Source organism: Brassica oleracea, chromosome C9 (genome assembly GCF_000695525.1).
Source record: "Brassica oleracea var. oleracea cultivar TO1000 chromosome C9, BOL, whole genome shotgun sequence".
In the NCBI taxonomy this organism is placed as follows: domain Eukaryota; kingdom Viridiplantae; phylum Streptophyta; class Magnoliopsida; order Brassicales; family Brassicaceae; genus Brassica; species Brassica oleracea.
In genome coordinates this window covers 40,391,438-40,410,559 of record NC_027756.1, presented here as the reverse complement: position 1 = coordinate 40,410,559, position 19,122 = coordinate 40,391,438, and the positions used below count along the sequence as shown (strand labels likewise).

The following is a 19,122-nucleotide window of genomic DNA, read 5'->3' as shown; positions in this document are numbered from 1 at the left end:
GCAAGAGAGAAAACAAGGGAAGCCAAGATATGTTCTCTAGAAATGAAGAAAGTAAACCAAACAAGTGAAAGAGTAAGGTGAATAGAGTAAATTTGCGGAAGCAGTTTGGTGTTCAAGAGCTTGGATGCTCTGATACCATGTTAGAAATTGAAGAACATAGTGAAGAACAAGAGAGAGAGAGATGTTTAATCTAGAAAGTAGAGAGAGATAGAGTAAATAAGGAGAATCTTATTTGCTTGATTAATTTGCTTATGGGAACATCCCATATATATAGGGGTTACAAGTATGGCAAATGGTAGATGAGATATGATAAACTAATAATCCATTGTCTTGAGACTTTAACCCACCATACATGCTTGTCCCTTGTAGTGGCATCTCCATTGTCTTAAGACCTTAACCCACCATGCATGTTTGTCCCTTGTAGTGGCATGTCCATTGTCTTGAGACATTGTCTTGAGACCTTAACCAACCATGCATGCTTGTCTCTTGTAGTGGTATCTCCATTGTCTTGAGACCTTAACCAACCATCTTGTTTCTTATTGCTTCGTCTTCACAGTAATAGCCAAAACGCCCTTAAACAGCTCTCGAACTCTTTTTTGTATGAATGACTCTATCTTTGAATGAAATATTATGGTTCGACCAAAAAAATACTTAGAACATTAGGATGAATTGTATTTATATGGTTAAAAGAGGTTAAACAAAAATGATAACAAAGATAGTGGTGTATATTTTAAATTTACATATATATATATATATATATATATATATATATATATATATTTAAAAGAATACTCACTCTGTTTCAAATAAGATATTGTTTAAAATTATTTAACACATATTAGAAAATAATTAGAATTTTCAGTTTTGTCGTTAATTAGTTATCAATGTTTTCTTATTATTATTTTTAATTTAATTAAAGGTAAAAGAGATTAATTAATGCAAAACATTGCATTTAAATCATAAAACAAAAAAATATTCTATAACAAAAAATTATTCTAACAGTCAATTTGAAACGGATTAAATAGAAAGAGTACTGTTTATCAGTATTCTTAAAACCCATACAAAAATATATATATGAATTGATTTATGTATAAATTTAATTCTTTAGACACATAGTAGATCACAGTTTTGTTGAGTAAATACTCCTATGATTCTGCTTTTAGATTACTTTCAAAAATAATTGCAAAACCCCATCATCATCATATCATCCCACCTGCATATCTTTTTGGGATCTTAAAGAGATCGAGAAAAGGGCACCTTATCTATCAACATGGCCTAATATCATTGGCTCTGCTAGATTTCTTCGATGACGTGGCGGCTTGTCCGATAACTTACTATGGTCGCCTGGTCGGAACGTTTTCACGTGTGTTCTTAAGAACCGACTTTACTAATTTGTAATCATTCTTGGTTTAAGGTTTTCGAATTTACTAATTTGGCATAAAGCCCACAGATTACTACTATATAAACAATGATTATCTAAAGTAAGAATCAATTTGTTTTTTTTTTATACATGCTATATTCTTAATTTTGAATTCAGTAAATTTTATCTTAAAATTGCATATAATAACAGAAGATAACGGACACCTAAATATAATATACGAGATAAAATTGCATATAATAACAGAAGATAACGGACACCTAAATATAATATACGCTGGCATAACTTATTAAAATATTTGACTTGTGTTATATAATGGCTAATTGGCTATGTAACTAGAAGCAACTTAGAATATTGTCATATACTTTTCTTACAAAATAAAAAATATTCGTATACGTATGTTATATTAGTATTTTAATAGTAATTATTTTCCATTAAATTATATTATTCCCAAAGTGTGGAGGGAGAAAGTGGTGAGCTAGTGGATTGTGTATGTGAGATGAAAAATGATTGGAACCTTTTTGGTATCATTTGAAGTAGTTTGTGGCGAAAGCTAAGCCTACGTTTACCTCATTACGTTCAATGACTTCTGATTAGATATTAGTTTTTCCTACTTTTTAGATTTAAATATTTTCTTACATCATGTTAGGAAATACGTATGAGTCCCAATACATACAAACAGTCAGACAGATATGATATCCACGAGTTATCATTAACGTATATTATCAAAACGTAAAACTGTTTTTTTTTTTTTTTAAATCACTATTGGGAAAATTTTGGATGCAGAAGGAAAAGTGTAGTCATTATGTTCGAATACAGTTTTATAGGCATACAAAAATGAAACTAGAACTTTTTAACTATAACGTTATGAATTAGATAATATGATATTTTTATGGCAATCTAGTATCTGAAATATATAACAGGGACAAACAATTGTCCAGGAAAATCAAAGAAAAGAAACAAAAAATCATTACTCTTTAAATTAACTTAATAGTGTTTCAGACTTGGTTTCATTTCAACCTTGTTTAGATGCATATATATACTTGTTAACTAGGAGAATAAATTATCTTCAAAAATTATACTCTTTCCGTTTCATGATGTTTTAGAAGATTTTTGTTGTTTCATATAGTAGATGATGTTTTAATATTTTTATGTTACTTTTAACTTTATTGAAAACTGTGTAACCAATCAGATATTATAGTTATTTATGTAATTGGTTGAATAATTTTTAAATTATATTTTTACAATTAACTTTTAGAAAAAAATAAATTTCTTAATCTTTGTGCAGGTCAAACATCAAGTATTGTGAAAACATAGGGAGTATTGTTCATCAGAAATAGAAACTTACAGGCCGAGTTAAAAATGTTCTAACAAAATTCTTCTGATGATAAAATATTTTTAAGAAAATTGAAATTAATGTAGAGAAAATTGTTTATCCAAAGAAATGTGCTGGAGGGAATTTGAACCTCAAGGAAAAACAGGATAAACCTTATTATGGCACTACTCCAAAGTAAGTTTTGTTTTTATTTAACATTCTTTTCTTATGACAACATGTGACCTCTCTTCCAATTATTTACTCGATTAAAACTTTGTAGAGGAAAAATATATTAATAGCTCCAATTCTTACAGCATGTGTGGTTGAAGTAAATTGTTTATATCCGGATGGAATTCAAGCCCAATTATTTTAGGAAAATTAGAGAGAGGCTAGCTGTTCAATCTATATTTTGCGTCGTTAACTATGTAGAGCTAATTTTACTATCTTGAATAATTAACCAAAGAGAACTCTATGCGACTCCTATGACTCCCCATGTTCGTAAAAGTAAGATGAGACGTATTTGAGTTGTGATTTATCATTTACGTAGACGTAAGTAAAAAGGATTACGAAGTTAGATAACGTGATTATTAAGACGATTGTAAGAAAATTGACTTTGATCTGTTCACATTTCCACTAAAACACACTTTTGAAACTTGTGGGAACATGTTTACAGTTAATATATAGGTCTTCAAATATATATATTTTTTCTTACATTATAGGTTAACATAATAAACTACACGATGTAAGAAAAAGTCAGAAAATATTTATTGTAAAAGAAACATATCCAATATTGTAAACCTTTTTTAAAGCATAAATTCATTTGGATATCATAAGCTGGAAAATATCTCACGGGACATACTATCTTTAATATCTCTCAGGTATGTTCATTAACTATTCTCGTGGTATTCTGGTTTTAGAATCGAGATATTGTTGACTTAGAGAGGGTAATCTCCAGACATGTATTAAATTGAAGTAACAAAGCTTGTTAACATAGCGAGTTAATTAAGAACTTAAGATCATAAAAAAAAAGATCATATGAACATGGACATCTATAAGTTTGTTAAATTAATTCGATAGTAATTAAAGTGAGAAATTTGTAAATCAAAACGACGCTAAAGCTAAGAAAAATCCAAGTAATTGACCAAAAAAGTGAAAAGAAGAAAAATCCAAGTGAGATGTGTAATAAATGTGAACTTTAGATATGTTTACCAATTGGGTCATAACTCAAGAGTAAGCCGAATAGTTACAAACAACAAGTGAAGAGTATTTCTTCTCTAACATGTCGTAGGGGACCATTACAATTATGCTTTGCCTAACTTTTGAATCGTTTTGTTTTGAACCAGCATGGGTAAATATGATGCAATGGCATAACTCTTTCATCTTTTGCTTCCATATTTATGATAAAACTTTGTAAACTTTACCTTTTGGAATCCAAAGAAGGAAAAGAAACAAACAAGAGAACTAACGAACAAGATAAATAGAGACATTTCGAAAGATAAATGTTAAGACTGAAACAGCCTAAGGACGCAAGAAATCTTTTTTTTTTATGTTTCAATAAATAAATATGAAACCAATATCATAGACTAATAGTATACAGAAATATACTGTTTTGTTAACTAAGCTCACATATTTGAATCCAACTCTGTAGCTTAGGTGATGTTGCAATGTTCGATTTTATTTACTCAATGCAAAAATGATTTTAATTGTCCTAAAGATGCATGGTATTATTCATTTGTTCGTAACTCTTCCCTTGGATCCTAAAAAGGTAAACAAAAATAAAACTTATCATATCATAAGCATGAAAATGCAAAAGGTGAAAGAGTTATGCGTTTGTATGATTCCCCATGCTGATTAAAAATAAAAAAACACAAATGAAACTAGGAAAGACAATTCTATTGGTCCCCTCCAAGAGAAGTAAGAGTTAAAAGTTATTTTGTAATGATTGATTTGAAATTTTACATTTGGGCTGCAATTTACACTTGGGTAGCTTATTGGTGGGCTGACTTGTAGCCCATTAAAACTAATTTTCTGATTGGTTAGTATTAAATTTCAATTCGATTAAAACAAAGAGAAAATAAATAAAAAATGGTAGGTAGGTAGACCGTTATCACAACTTCAAACGATCTGAAAGGAGCCACTGGTTTTGCAGCTCTGTTTTGTCTGAAGAAACAAGAAGATGCCCACTTTGAATCTCTTCACGAACATACCAGTCGACGCCGTCACATGCTCCGACATCCTCAAGGATGCTACTAAGGCCGTCGCTAAGATAATCGGCAAACCTGAATCCGTAACTAAAACTCTATTCTTCTGTTCCCGCCGTTAACACCTTCAATGTCTCGTTGTGTTTTTGTTTGTGTTTAGGTATTTGATTATACGAAATCAAAGTAGAGTGACATTTTTATTAGTGTGTATGCCTCTGCTGGTATATGCACACAAACTGTTCGATGAAATTCCTGTGTGAATCGCAAGTTTTCGGATTCTTGTGCTGTGGTATTAACTTGTGAGCTATCGCATGTTAATCACTTATACAGTGTCTGGTCTTCTTCTTCGTTGGTTGGTTTTCAGTATGTGATGATACTGCTTAACAGCGGAGTGCCCATTGCATTTGCTGGTACCGAGGAACCTGCTGCTTATGGAGAACTGATATCTATTGGGGGGTTAGGAGCAGGTGTGAATGGGAAGCTCAGCGAGACGATAGCTGAGATTCTCCAAATTAAGCTCTCCATAGATAGCTCCCGCTTCTATATCAAATTCTATGATTCCCCAGTAAGTTGATCAAATCACAATGTTTTCACAAAGTCACTTGCAATCCATATTTGCTTTGGATCTTTATTGTTTTGTTTTTTTTTCCAGCGACCCTTCTTTGGATTCAACGGATCAACTTTCTGAACACACAGGATTCAAACCTTGGCAAAGAGGCAGAGAATTCAACTTCCTAATGAAATTAGGATGAAGATTGTTTGCATCTTTTGAGTTCAGAAGCTGTAGATTCTTGAGCTTGATTAATAATATTATACTTCCCTTAAAAGCTAATCTAATCTCTTCATGTTTATAGTTCATACTGTTTTCTGTGACTAGTTACTACTTCTGATGTGATCTTATTACCAGCAAGTTATAGAATCTCGGGTCGTCTTTGGTTTAGCAAAGAAACCAAACTTGTTAAAGAAATGTTTGACAAGTTCATGATCTTGAGATGTATATCCTCGACCCTTTTCCTTGCCAGTAAAGAAACATTCCTATGGATAATATATAAACCATTGATAACTTGTAAGTCAAGCATCAGCATCCTTGTATGATGATATAAACAAAACTAAAACTGTGCTTGAAAGGAATCAAAGATCAGCTCTTCCAGGATAGCGAGGGAAGGGAATAACGTCTCTGATGTTGTCCATCCTTGTAGCAAACAGAACCATACGCTCCAACCCAAGTCCGAATCCTGAATGCTTCACTGTTCCATGACGTCTCAAGTCCAGGTACCACTCGTATGGCTCTACTGGTAGACCAATCTCCTCAAGCCTGTTCATACCGTTCTTCTCTTTGGCTCCCACCAATGAGTTCTCCAACCTAATTCAACATAAGGATTGTGTTTTCTTCAGTGAATCGCACATAAAGGAGACAGTGACTTCAAGACTGTTATGCTAAGATGATGATGATGAGATGAGTTACCTTTGGAACGAGGACATCCATAGCAGCGACTGTCTTTCCATCATCATTAACTCTCATGTAGAAAGCTTTGATTCCTTTCGGGTAGTTGTACACAATAACAGGCTTCTGAAACACAACCTCTGTCAAGTACCTGTAAAATTACAAGATAGCAGACACAACATTAGTAACCCTTTCTCTTGCAAGCATTTATGTATTATAGAAAAAATAAAACCTTTCATGCTCAGAGGCCAAGTCTATTCCCCACTCCACTTGGTTCTCGAACGTCTCTCCTTGGGCCACAGCTTCCTTAAGCAGCTCTATTGCGTCAGTGTATGTTACACGCACAAACGGTGTCGATGCAACCAGTTTGAGCCTATCAATACATCCATCGTCGACATTCTTGGCCATAACTTCCAAGTCATCATAACAGTTATCAAGCAGCCACGTGCACATGTATCTCACATATGCTTCTGCACAGTCCATATCCTCCTACACAAAGCAACTTTCTAAGAATACTTGCGTGAGAAGAAAGAAGAAAACGGATCAAAAGTTACTTACCTTTAGGTCTGCTAAAGCTAACTCGGGCTCTACTATCCAGAACTCAGCTAGATGCCTTGAGGTGTGAGAGTTCTCCGCTCTGAAAGTAGGGCCAAAGGTGTACACACTGCCAAGAGCACAAGCGTAGCTCTCAAGCTGTAAGCCTGTAACTGACCAGAAACAGACAAGAAAGCTTGCCGACCGAAAAAGTCTGGGGAATAATCAACTTCTCCGTCCTTTGTACGTAAGCCAGGTTTGAGCCTTGACCTCTCTACAGTCCTAGACAAACTCAGCTTTGCATTAGCGAGTTCAGCAAGAGAAGCAGTGATGTCTTGCTCGCTCGCTTTGGCAGATTTGAGCTCCGCCACAGCTTCGCCTCTCTCCTTGACAACGACCCTCGCAGCTTCAACGTCGGCCTCGGTAGGCGGAGGGTTCTCCATGAGTTCCCTCTCCAGCTTCTCAGTGGCACTGATCAATGTGGTCACTTGAAACATCTCACCAGCTCCTTCGCAGTCACTTGTGGTGATGATTGGAGTGTTAACGTAAAGGAAACTTTGTGACTGAAAGAAAGAGTGTGTCGCAAAAGGCAAGCGCGTTTCTGATTCTTGCAACTGAAGCAATCTGAAAACCACAAAGAGAGCACAAATATTAGCAATGAGCTAGAACTTAAGAAAGCCCCGCCTGAGCAAATCCCAGTGAAACATTGACATGAGCCCTTTATTAAATAGTTTATAGCCTCTAAAATCTCAGGACCGGCCCTGTAAACGAATGGGAAGTTTTTGTTTTATTACCAAGCTGGTTCTTGCACGAAGGTGAAGATACTTTCTCAAATGCTCTGGTGACGGTTTGTTCTTAGGAAACGGGTAGGTAACCTGATCCACCGTTCCAACAGAAACCACTTCCTCGACCTTAAGCTCAATCTTCTGCTTTGTACCTTGCGGAGGAAGTTTCAAACATCCGTCAACGACTACACAAGTTCCTTTAGCAATCAGCTTGGAGAGATCATCTGATAAAGAAGCGTCCACTATAACCTGAAGATACGCTGGGCATGATCCGTCGTTCACCTCGAGGAAAGCGAAACTACCTTTTCCTTGCAACCTTGCGGTTCTAACCCACCCGAAGATCAGGACTTTCTGCCCGGCGAGTCCTGCTCCGCCGTCGGGTCGACACAGAATGGATTTAACAGGGACGTGGCGCGTAAACCGTTGTTTCTCCACCGTCGGAGAAGAGAAGGCTCCTTCTTGGAGTAAGGATACGGCGGCGAGTTTATCGGATGGCGGCGGAATCTCTTCATCATCAGTTAGCGTCTCAACACTAAGCTTGATCTTGTACTTGGTACCTTTACCTTGTAGGGGAATCTTCAAGCATCCGTTGTCGATAGTCGCAGGTACAGAAGCGTCAAACATAACCTGGAGATTAGCGGAGGAGGAGGAGGATCTGTGAAATAACAAACTAAGTCTCACTAGATAAGAAGTGTCTAATATATAACAAAAGATGTCCAATTCTATTAGTACGAGGCTTTTTGGGAAGAAAACCAAAAGTAAAACCATGCGGGCCAGTCTCTTAGGTCCAAAGTGGACAATATCGTACTCATCGGATAATATAGAGTTGTACATGAGATTTCACAATCCCAACAATTGTTATCAGAGTGGTTTGACGAAAATCTGCAAGAAGATCAAAATACCCTTCGAGTAGGAATGAGACCTTTCAAAGTGGAAATGGAGGTTCGACAAATATTAGTCAGAAGATCCTGAAATTGTGGGAAGAACATCCTCAAAGCCACTAAAAGTAACCTTGCGACTAAGGGTGTCGAATGTCGAAGATGCGACAAGGCACCGAGATGATTCGCTAGAGGAAAGGACACAAAGTGTGTGGTCCTTGGTTTGAGGGGGAGAATGAGAGATGTCAATCCAAGTCCCACATTGAATGCGAGATAACAAACTAAGTCCCACATTGGAGAATTAGACAAGAAGTGTCTAATATATAAAGAGATGTCCAACTCTATTAGTACGAAGTCTTTTGGGAAGGAGCCCAAAAGTAAATCCATGCGGATCAGCCTCTTAGGCCCAAAGTGGACAATATCGTACTAATCGGATAATAGAGAGTTGGACATGTGGTTTAACAATTCCAACAATTGGTATCAGAGCGGTTTGACGAGATTCTGCAAGAAGACCAAAATGCCCTTTGAGTATGAACGGGACCCAACGAGTTAGGATTGGGAGGTTCGGCAGAGATTAGTCAGAAGATCCTGAAATTGTGGGAAGAACATCCTCAAAGCCACTCAAAGTAACCTTGCGATTAAGGGTGTCGAATGTCGAAGATGCGACAAGGCATCGAGATGATTCGCTAGAGGAAATGGCACAAGGTGTGTGGTCTTTAGCTTGAGGGGGAGAATGTGAGATGACAAACTAAGTCCCACATTGGAGAATTAGACAAGAAGTATCTAATATATAAAGAGATGTCCAACTCTATTAGTACGACGCCTTTTGGGAAGGAAACCAAAAGTAAAACTATGCGGGCCAGTCTCTTAGGCCCAAAGTGGACAATATCGTACTAATAATCAGATAATATAAAGTTGGACATGAGATTTCACAATCCCAACATGATCCATCGTTCGCTACAATGATAGAGAAAGTCTCTTTTCCTTGTTCTTCTGTTCTAACCCACCCGTGGCTTTGGACCTTCTGGTCGGTAAGTTCAGCTTCGTTGCCTCCATCGTTGGCCAAGGAGACGACGATTAGTTGATCTGTCATCTCATGAGTCATTGTTTGTAAGTTCGATATGCGCTGGAGATAAAAAAAACCTAAAGAGTTGACGGTTTTTGAATCAAGAATCAAAAATCGTTTGTGCTTTGCTTTATATAGGAAACGACCCCGCGCTTAAACCCGGCCAATTAAAAAGTTCAATTACATATTTAAATAATAAATAAGTCAAGTAACAAAAAGGAAATTATAAAAGAATTCAACCAAAACGACCAACCGCTTCTTCTCTCTCAACGACTCTTGCGACGATTAAGGCAATCAACAAAACCTTCTTTCTGTCAGTTTACCCGGCCGACGCCGGCTCCGGCGTCGGTTTGTACTCTTTCTTTTGTTGTTTTTCAATTCTGTGTGTTAGTTTCTTGTGTCAATAAGTATGGTTTCATCGAAATCATCATCATCGACTTGTTATCTAATCAAGCAACATGTATTCTCGTCACGCTGTCTCTCCTGTTCCGGCTACCAGTCTATGATAAATTCGTCATGGATAAACGAATTTCCGTTTGCTTACGGGTTCACTGTGAGGATCTGGGGTTGGGGTCAGACCTTTGACGAATTCAATTTCTCCCTTACCAGTGAGTGCATTATCTCCTTAATTGTTGAGTATCATCTACAAACAAACAGAATTCTGGGATTCTGTGTTGTTGGCGTATTTTCGTGGCTGGTTTGGCACGATGGTTTGTCACTTTCTGCAATTTTTTCAAAAGGATTGCTAGTTCTTTGGAACAAAAAAATGAATCCTAAACCACCATGGCCGTTGAGACGACTAGAGATAGTATATGCAATTAATAATTGGATGTGGACGATTGCAAGTTCACTATTCCAGAGAGTTGGTTTTCATTTTCATTGGATAAGAGGAGAAAAAGGGAAGCGTGTATGTGAAGACATGAAGTGGAAAAAGATGGAGTCAGATGATTATCAAAGTCAATACGAGGGGTGTCTCAGGTTTTGGATAGAGATTACAACAAAGCATGTTATCTCTTGCACCGGGAGTATATGGAATAGGCAACGATGTAACAGATGTATCTTGCCTCCTGATCTATTAAGTGATAAAAGGCGTTGGATCACAATGCATGATAGCCGAACACTAGATCATATAAGACCGAGAACAACGATAGAACAAGTTAGTGAATCAGTCTACCATGCAAATGAGTTAGGAAACATCGTGTTATTACTTATCTATTATCATGTTCAGCTTAAAAATGTATTGGTTGTATGTTTCGATTCTGATACTTTGTTAAACCTCGTTTGATATTAATAAAATTAAGATGTTAAAAAAAAAGAAACTATAAAATATAAAAAAAATGTAATATCTCTGTTAATTGCAAAACTATAAAAAAAATTAAAAAAATGAGTTGAGCAAGGAAAAGATAGTAACATATATACATATTTGACCCCCCAAAAAGTAACATATATATATATACATACAATTTTTCTATCTACTCTTTTTGCAATAAGAATATTTAAAATATAAATGAAATTGTTCTCATTTTTATTATATTTCAAAAATTCCTTTATTATAAAATTATAAATGGATATATGTTTGAAAAGATTTAGAAATAATAATAACAGAAAACAAAATAAAATGTGTTTGATAAAACAGATAAGAATGATTTACTTTATGCTGATATATGTAATCATCTAGTTTAAAAATAAATAAATGTGTATTTATTTAATAAAATAAAAATTTAAATTATAACATTTGAATTTTTTTAAAAATTCTCATTTATTTACATAGATTTTTTTCTCATAGATTGCTAAAAAAATTTAATTGTAATTTAGAAAATTCGTTTTGTATGTAATAAAACATGAGAGAATTTCATGTTTACCACTTTTATGGTACCATTATTCATTTTTTACCACTACTAACAGGACATCTTCAAAAATACATTATTCGTTAAGTGACACGAGACTATTATACTTTTGTTCTATATATATATAATAATAATTATTTAAATAAATAAAAAAATAATAAAATAATATTTTTTTATGTTTTTGAATTATACTTTTTCAAATTCAAACTTTCTTATAAATTTATTTTTTTGAATTTTTTTTTTTGAAAATCGAAAATTATGTTTGAAACCTTTTTATATTTTTTTAAGTGTTTATTTATATATTTATTATAATCCTAAATTTCACATCCAAAAACTCTATCTTACCCCTCAACTCTAAACCCTAAGTGTAAATTAGTTAATCCTAGGGTTATAAATGTTTTTTACTCTTTATTAAAAGTGAGATTAAAAGTGATTAGTGTAAATATGAAAAGTGGTACGTATTTTTGACAATTTCCAATAGAAGATAAATTTTTATGTTTATATGCATATTTGAAATTCTTAACCTTGCTAAATATAAAGTCTACTTTCATTAATGCATATTTACATATATGTCTATACTATATGCATATTTTTGGGCCAAGTTGTATTCCATATTGGATCCAACAGTTTGAAATAAGAATATGCATCCTGCCTGAAACATACACATTCATTATCAAGGCTTGAAATGTCAACATTTACAAACTGGACTAAATAGATCAGTCAACAAAGTTTCAGGGCAAATGTGTGTAGTTCCCAATAAAAGAAAATTTCTCCCTGGGAGAGAGAGAGAGAGAAGGAACAATCGCTGTCGATGAAACTAAAAAGTTCGTTCCTTTGCCGGCCGTGCGACTTTTAAAACACGACTTTCTTCTCCGACAAGCTATTCGCGACGCCGCCTACTGTCTCTCCGACAGTAATCAAACCCTCTCCGACCAAAAACTCACCAAAGGAATCACTAATTCCCGTAAAAAAAGAAGATGACGGAGGAGATCAAATTAAGCGTACTAGTGTCTCTGTTCAACTGGATTCAGAAGAGCAAAACCTCATCCCAGAAACGCTCCAAGTTCCGCAAGTTCCTCGACACCTACTGCAAACCCTCCGATTACTTCGCCGCCGTCCGTCTCATCATCCCGTCGCTCGACCGAGAGCGAGGCAGCTACGGTCTCAAGGAGTCTGTGCTCGCCACGTGTCTCATCGACGCCCTCGGAATCTCTCGCGATGCTCCCGACGCGGTTCGCCTTCTCAATTGGCGCAAAGGAGGAACCGCTAAGGCTGGAGCCAACGCCGGAAACTTCTCTTTGATTGCTGCTGAGGTTAGGGTTTTAATTTGATATGTTACAAAGGTTTTGGTGTTTTAGGGTTTTTAAAGGTTGAGTCTTTGAACAGGTACTGCAACGTAGGCAAGGGATGGCGTCGGGTGGGTTGAGTGTTAAGGAGTTGAATGATTTGCTTGATCGTTTGGCTTCGAGTGAGAACAGGTGTTTTGTCGTGTCTCTTACTCTTGTTTTTGGTCTGAACGTATTTGATTCTGTTTTATGTGATGCAGAGGGGAGAAGACTTCTGTTCTTTCTACGCTGATTCAGAAGACGAATGCACAGGAGATGAAGTGGGTCATTAGGATCATTCTTAAAGGTAATGGCTTCTTCCACACGTATTGTTTTCTTGTAATGATATCAGTTTTGGTGGTAAAATGTGTTACACAGATTTGAAGCTGGGGATGAGCGAGAGGAGCATATTTCAGGAGTTCCATCCAGATGCTGAGGACTTGTTTAATGTCACTTGTGACTTGAAACTAGTCTGTGAAAAGCTCAGGGATCGCCACCAACGTCACAAGCGCCAGGTTTGAGTCAACTTTACATTGAAATGAGATACATTTGCTCTATAGATTTCTAAACTGATAGATATAGTAATTGAGTGTTGAAATCCATCTTTTTTACAACAGCCTTACAGTCTATATGATTGTTTATTTCCATGTTCTCTGCTTGCATTTTATGAGTGAGTCCAAAGTATATGTCTTTACTCATGTGTTTGACTGCTCTTTTTGTCTATGTGCTAAAACTGCTTTCTCTCAAATTTTGCCTTCTTTGTTTGCTACTCTGTAGGATATAGAAGTTGGAAAAGCTGTACGACCCCAGTTAGCTATGCGTATCAGTGACGTGAATGCTGCTTGGAAGAAGGTAAATTCCATTAACTCTATTATCAGCTTACTCCGTTTCCCTGTGCAATATTTTCTTCTTTTCTTTGGTAATGTCACGGTATGGGTGTTCTGCATCATTAACGCATCTTTCTCGTCTACATAGCTCCACGGGAAAGATGTAGTTGCTGAGTGCAAATTTGATGGGGATCGCATTCAGATACACAAAAATGGGACTGAGATACATTACTTCTCTAGGTCAGTCACTTGTCTCTTTTGGATAAAATGGGAAAGCCGTTTTCTCGTCAGATCTTGCATTTATTTGTTGTTATTTTTTGCTGCAGGAACTTCCTTGACCATTCTGAATATGCACATGCCATGTCGGATCTTATCGTACAAAATATAATGGCTGACAGGTAAGAATCCAGTTGCTCTTTATTTAGCTTCTGGAAGGTTTTCACAAGTTTGAAATGTTTACATATATTGCCATTCAGGTGTATCCTTGATGGTGAAATGTTGGTTTGGGATACATCTCTTAATCGGTTTGCTGAATTTGGTTCGAATCAGGAAATAGGTTTGGCATCTACTCGCTATCCTTTATTTAAATAGTTTAGCCTCGCTTGCGGTGGATTTGATCCTTCATGTCTTCTTCATTTACAGCCAAAGCAGCAAGGGAGGGTCTCGACAGCCATAGACAGGTATGCACATATGTGAAGTTCCACTTGTCTCTGCTTTTATGTTGCAACTTTTTGAGGATCCTTATATACTCAAAACATTCTTTTAAACAATGCAGTTATGTTGTATCCTTACAAGGAGAAGTTAACAATGGCCACAGTCAATAATCTCATTACAGAATCACTTTGGAGATATTCTCTTCCTTGACCATGTACTAGATGTTGCCTTTGATGTTCTTTATGTTGGCGATACTAGTGTCATCCACCAGAGTTTAACAGAACGGCACGGACTCCTGAGGAAAGTGGTGAAGCCGTTAAAAGGCCGGCTTGAAGTTTTAGTGCCTGAAGGTGGTCTCAATGTTCATCGCCCTTCAGGTAAGAACTTATAAGATTCCATTTTTATGGAGTTAACATTTATAACATCTCCAATTGGATACGTGAACCTTTGCTTTCTGCAGGGGAACCAAGTTGGTCTATTGTGGTTCATTCTGCAGCTGATGTTGAGCGGTTTTTCAAAGAAACAGTTGAAAATAGGTTCATTTTTTCTTATCTCTCTCTAATATTCATGAATCGTTCAAAACTTTTGGATAGTGCCTTCTTAGCCTAATGTGAATAGTGATTACTTGGTTGTCAGAATCTACCCTCTTAGTGCAAAGAATTTTCTTTTAATGCGGTTTTCTTCGCAGATGTGTGTTTTAGTTCTCAAATCCAGTTATTTCCTTGTTCTCAGGGATGAAGGAGTTGTGCTTAAAGACCTGGGATCGAAATGGGAACCTGGAGATCGCAGTGGCAAGTGGTTGAAGTTGAAGCCTGAATATGTCCGGGCTGGTTCTGATCTAGATGTTCTTATAATAGGTGTGCATTCGATATGCTTGTTATACTTTTCCTTTTTTAAAAGTGGTGTTTTTTTTTTCTTTTCCCATTGGATCTTATGGGAGATCTGTTACATCATTAACATTTAACAGGAGGATACTATGGCTCTGGCCGTCACGGAGGAGAGGTAGCACAGTTTCTCGTTGGGTTGGCTGACCGGGCAGAGGCAAATGTGTATCCCAGGCGGTAAGAATTTATATGGCTTCATATTTTCTCATAGAAGATGAAATTAGATCATCAATAGAAACTAAACTTTAAAGAACATGGGCCAATAAAAACTTAAGACCTTTTCTTGTAATAAAATTGTTAGTTGTTTGCCAAGACATTTCAGTTGCTTTTGCAGATTTATGTCGTTTTGTAGAGTTGGCACAGGACTTTCTGATGAAGAGCTTAACACTGTTGTAAGCAAACTGAAGCCTTATTTCAGGTGTGAGAGACTGAATCGTTTACTAGCTTTACTCATCTCATTTAAAACTATAAGATATGGTTCACAAGTCTCAAAATAGCTATTGGCAAACATCAAAACTAGAAGGCTTGTTGGTGTAGTAGTACTTTGACAATTGAGCAAACTGCTGTTTTCTATAGTAGTTATCACCTATTTTATTTGTGTTGCAGAAAAAATGAACACCCAAAGAAGGCCCCACCAAGCTTTTATCAGGTCACAAATCACTCAAAAGAGAGACCTGATGTTTGGATTGAAAGCCCGGAAAAGTTAGTTTTCTCTCTCGTTTAGCCAATTTTCCTGGACTGAAGCAGAAGAACCTTATTTAGCTAGTCGTTGAATGTTATTCCTGTTTGTTGCAGATCAATAATACTCTCCATCACTAGTGACATCAGGACAATAAGGTCTGAGGTATGTCCTTATGATGTGAAGATTTGTCAGTAACCTCAAATATTTGCATCTTTCATCGTTTGTGATGCGTATGCCTTATTCCATGTAAAACTATGTTTCTTTTCAGGTTTTTGTCGCACCTTACAGCCTGAGGTTTCCTCGTATTGATAAAGTAAGATACGACAAACCTTGGCATGAATGTCTCGATGTGCAAGGTGAGTAAAAGAATCAAAGGAACTGTTTAAAAGTTCCCATTTTCATTAAAACTGAAATAACCAGTTCGCTTCAGCTGTATACATGAGACTGATGTTGAGTTTGCAGCTTTTGTGGAATTGGTGAACTCAAGTAACGGCACCACACAGAAACAGAAGGAATCCGAAAGCATGCAGGACAATCCGAAAGTCATTAAATCGTCCAAGAGAGGAGGAGAGAAAAAGAATGCGTCACTTGTCCCATCTCAGTTTATTCAAACTGATGTATCGGATATCAAGGGCAAGACCTCAATCTTCTCCAATATGATATTTTGTATCCTTTCACATGTCTTTATCTACTGATTTGCATTTTTCTCTGCTACGTCTTCCTCTGGTGTAGTTAACACATTTTTACACGGATAAGTCCTTAAATTGCAAACTTTGTCATACTATTCGATTGTTCTTTATTTCCCTTTGACGAATCTATAACAGATTTTGTAAACCTGCCTCGGTCCCATTCTCTTGATACATTCCACAAAATGGTGGTTGAGAATGGAGGGAAGTTCTCGATGAACTTAAACAATTCAGTGACTCATTGCATTGCAGCGGAAAGCAGTGGTATGTCGTCACTTTTGTACAGATGATTATTACTATTTCAATCAAAGAGCATGACATTGAGTTCCACTATTTCAGGAATAAAGTATCAGGCAGCAAAACGTCAAAGAGATGTCATCCACTTTTCATGGGTCTTAGACTGTTGTTCACGGAATATTCTGCTTCCTTTGCAGCCAAAGTGAGCCCTAACAACATTCTCTTATCATATCAACCCACTTTGGGTTCCTTGTGCTTTAATATCTCTGTCTAATGATAAGGCCACTTTTTGAAGGTACTTCCTCCATCTCACTGATGCTTCAAGGACCAAATTACAGGATGAAATTGACGAGTTTTCCGATTCTTATTTCTTTGATTTAGACCTTGAAGGTCTCAAACAGGTATGTATGTATGTTCAGTTATCCATAATTGTAAATACGGTAATTACTTACTAAAACCATTTCTTGCAATCCCATTTGTTCCTTTTCAGGTCTTGAGCAATGCCAAGCAATCGGAAGACTCAAAATCCATTGAATACTACAAGAAAAAGCTATGTCCGGAGAAAAGATGGTCCTGCTTCATCGGTTGCTGCATTTACTTTCACCTCTATTGTGAAACATTGCAAGTCCTCTCTTGTAGTTATTCTTATGTTGTTTTTAATATGTCAGTTACCTAAAGCAATACTCATCATCATCAATGTGTCGTTTTTTTTTTTTTAACTTGAAGGAGTATTGAAGAGGAAGCTCTGTTGGGAATCATGGCTAAGAGATTAGCGCTTGAAGTCTTAATGGGTGGTGGTAAAGTTAGCCATAATCTTTCTCATGCCTCGCACCTTGTAGTCCTTTCTACAGCAGAAGAGACTTTGGATTTTACTTCAGTTTCAAAAAGGTATTCCAAATTTTATCTGTTTCTGCTATTTAGTCTATCACCACATTATAATGCTAATCTGTTACTCTGGTCTCTCTTTCAATAGTTTCAGCGAAAAGGAGAAACGTCTTTTGCTGAAGAGAAGGCTACATGTTGTTAACTCGAACTGGTTAGAGGACAGTTTGCAAAGAGAGCAAAAACTAAGCGAGGATGTGTACACTCTGAGGCCTAAGAGTATGGAAGAGTCGGATACTGAAGAATCAGAGTGAGTCTACACGTTTTTGATGAGGTTCTTCTCTCATCCATATTAATATAAAAGCTTTCCAATAATTTGATCTCTGTTTGCTTCAGTAAATCTGAACATGATACAACGGAAGTAGCTTCCGGTGTTAGTGCTCAAACCGAAGAGCCAGCTTCCTCGAAAATGGCAGTTACGAGTTCAAGAGGACGGTCGAGTACTCGAGCTGGTAATAAAAGGGGAAGGTCTTCTACAAACTCAGTGAAACGAGTACAGAGACGCAGAGGGAAACAGCCTTCTAAGATAGGCGGAAGTGAAACAGAGGAGAGTGATACGGCTTCGGAAGAGAAGGCTTCAACAAGACTCAGTGATGATATAGCAGAAGAGACTGGTGATACTCAAAGAAACTCTAGGAGAGGAAGATCTGCAAAGAGAGGAAAGTCTCGTGTGGCACAACCCCAAAGAGTACAGAGATCAAGAAGAGGCAACAAGCCTTTGAAGATAGGAGGAGATGAGTCTGAGGAAAATGATGATTTTGATGACAAGAAAAATGATTCCGCGGAGGAGGAAAACAAGGAAGAAACAGGAGAGCCTGACAAAGCAAAGCAAAGAGATAACACAGTAACAGTTGAAGAGGCCTCCTCAAAAGATTCTAGAAATGCAAAGACCGAGATAGATAGGGAAGAGAAGATACAAATCCATGAGGATCCATTACAAGCAATGTTGATGAACATGATCCCAAGCCTCAGTCTGAGAAACACAAGCCGAACTACGGGCGACGCTAGTACGGCTAATGTTTGTGGTGAGAGTGAGTCTTCAGAGAGAAGAAAACTTGGCGCCGAGACTGATAATACGTGTGTGATGAACGCAGAGGCAGGTGAAGTTCCTCCTCCTGTGAAGAAAAAGAAAGTTAGCTACCGCGATGTTGCAGGAGAACTGCTCAAAGACTGGTGAAACAGCTGCCGTTACAGACCAAGTACACGAAGCTCCTATTTCATGTGTGTTATGTATATACAATATATGTTTTTCTGTGACCATTATTATTACTCTTTTCGTTTCATTCACATATAATTTCAACCATTTTGTTTGTCTTTTAACTCGCTCTCCCTTTTTTTGAATCTACCATGTTTTACTAGAAAATTGATATTCTTTTGCTACTTAATCAAAACTTCTGTTGAAATTTATTTCCATCAAAACTTAGCCCCTCAATGGTAGCCATTTTTCTGTCAAATAGGGGGCTGTTTGTTGGGCTGTTTGTTTCACCATTTGTCATA

General features: G+C 36.7%; 2 protein-coding genes and 1 pseudogene across 2 annotated transcripts; 2 read left to right on the top strand and 1 right to left on the bottom strand.

Moving 5' to 3' along the window:
* Positions 1-4,789: 4,789 nt before the first annotated feature.
* LOC106315787 (macrophage migration inhibitory factor homolog) lies at positions 4,790-5,752 on the top strand. The gene is made up of 3 exons (XM_013753609.1): positions 4,790-4,980; positions 5,259-5,459; positions 5,547-5,752. Exons 1-3 carry the CDS (start codon positions 4,870-4,872, stop codon positions 5,580-5,582), a joined length of 348 nt encoding a protein of 115 aa, XP_013609063.1. The 5' UTR covers positions 4,790-4,869; the 3' UTR covers positions 5,583-5,752.
* Positions 5,753-5,833: 81 nt separating this feature from the next.
* On the bottom strand, positions 5,834-8,301 carry LOC106315786 (annotated as a pseudogene).
* A 4,124-nt stretch (positions 8,302-12,425) lies between these two features.
* LOC106318934 (DNA ligase 4) lies at positions 12,426-18,945 on the top strand. Its single transcript, XM_013757104.1, has 26 exons — positions 12,426-12,761; positions 12,835-12,926; positions 12,995-13,080; positions 13,152-13,288; positions 13,551-13,625; positions 13,749-13,840; positions 13,927-13,998; positions 14,077-14,156; positions 14,243-14,280; positions 14,376-14,382; positions 14,476-14,631; positions 14,715-14,790; positions 14,987-15,111; positions 15,222-15,315; positions 15,473-15,556; positions 15,745-15,840; positions 15,934-15,982; positions 16,089-16,176; positions 16,283-16,486; positions 16,645-16,770; positions 16,846-16,945; positions 17,039-17,144; positions 17,234-17,364; positions 17,470-17,631; positions 17,717-17,875; positions 17,962-18,945. The coding sequence occupies exons 1-26, from the start codon at positions 12,426-12,428 to the stop codon at positions 18,800-18,802; spliced, it is 3,612 nt and encodes a 1,203-aa protein (XP_013612558.1). The 3' UTR covers positions 18,803-18,945.
* Positions 18,946-19,122: the final 177 nt, after the last annotated feature.

What these genes read in the sequence shown, in the direction of transcription:
- LOC106315787 (XM_013753609.1), top strand. Translation starts at nt 4,870, where the DNA reads ATGCCCACTTTGAATCTCTTCACGAACATACCAGTCGACGCCGTCACA. An exon ending in TAATCGGCAAACCTGAATCC is followed by an intron (nt 4,981 to 5,258) that starts GTAACTAAAACT and finishes GTTGGTTTTCAG; the next exon opens with TATGTGATGATACTGCTTAA. An exon ending in TCAAATTCTATGATTCCCCA is followed by an intron (nt 5,460 to 5,546) that starts GTAAGTTGATCA and finishes TTTTTTTTCCAG; the next exon opens with CGACCCTTCTTTGGATTCAA.
- LOC106318934 (XM_013757104.1), top strand. Translation starts at nt 12,426, where the DNA reads ATGACGGAGGAGATCAAATTAAGCGTACTAGTGTCTCTGTTCAACTGG. An exon ending in GAGATACATTACTTCTCTAG is followed by an intron (nt 13,841 to 13,926) that starts GTCAGTCACTTG and finishes TTTTTGCTGCAG; the next exon opens with GAACTTCCTTGACCATTCTG. An exon ending in TTTACTTCAGTTTCAAAAAG is followed by an intron (nt 17,632 to 17,716) that starts GTATTCCAAATT and finishes CTCTTTCAATAG; the next exon opens with TTTCAGCGAAAAGGAGAAAC.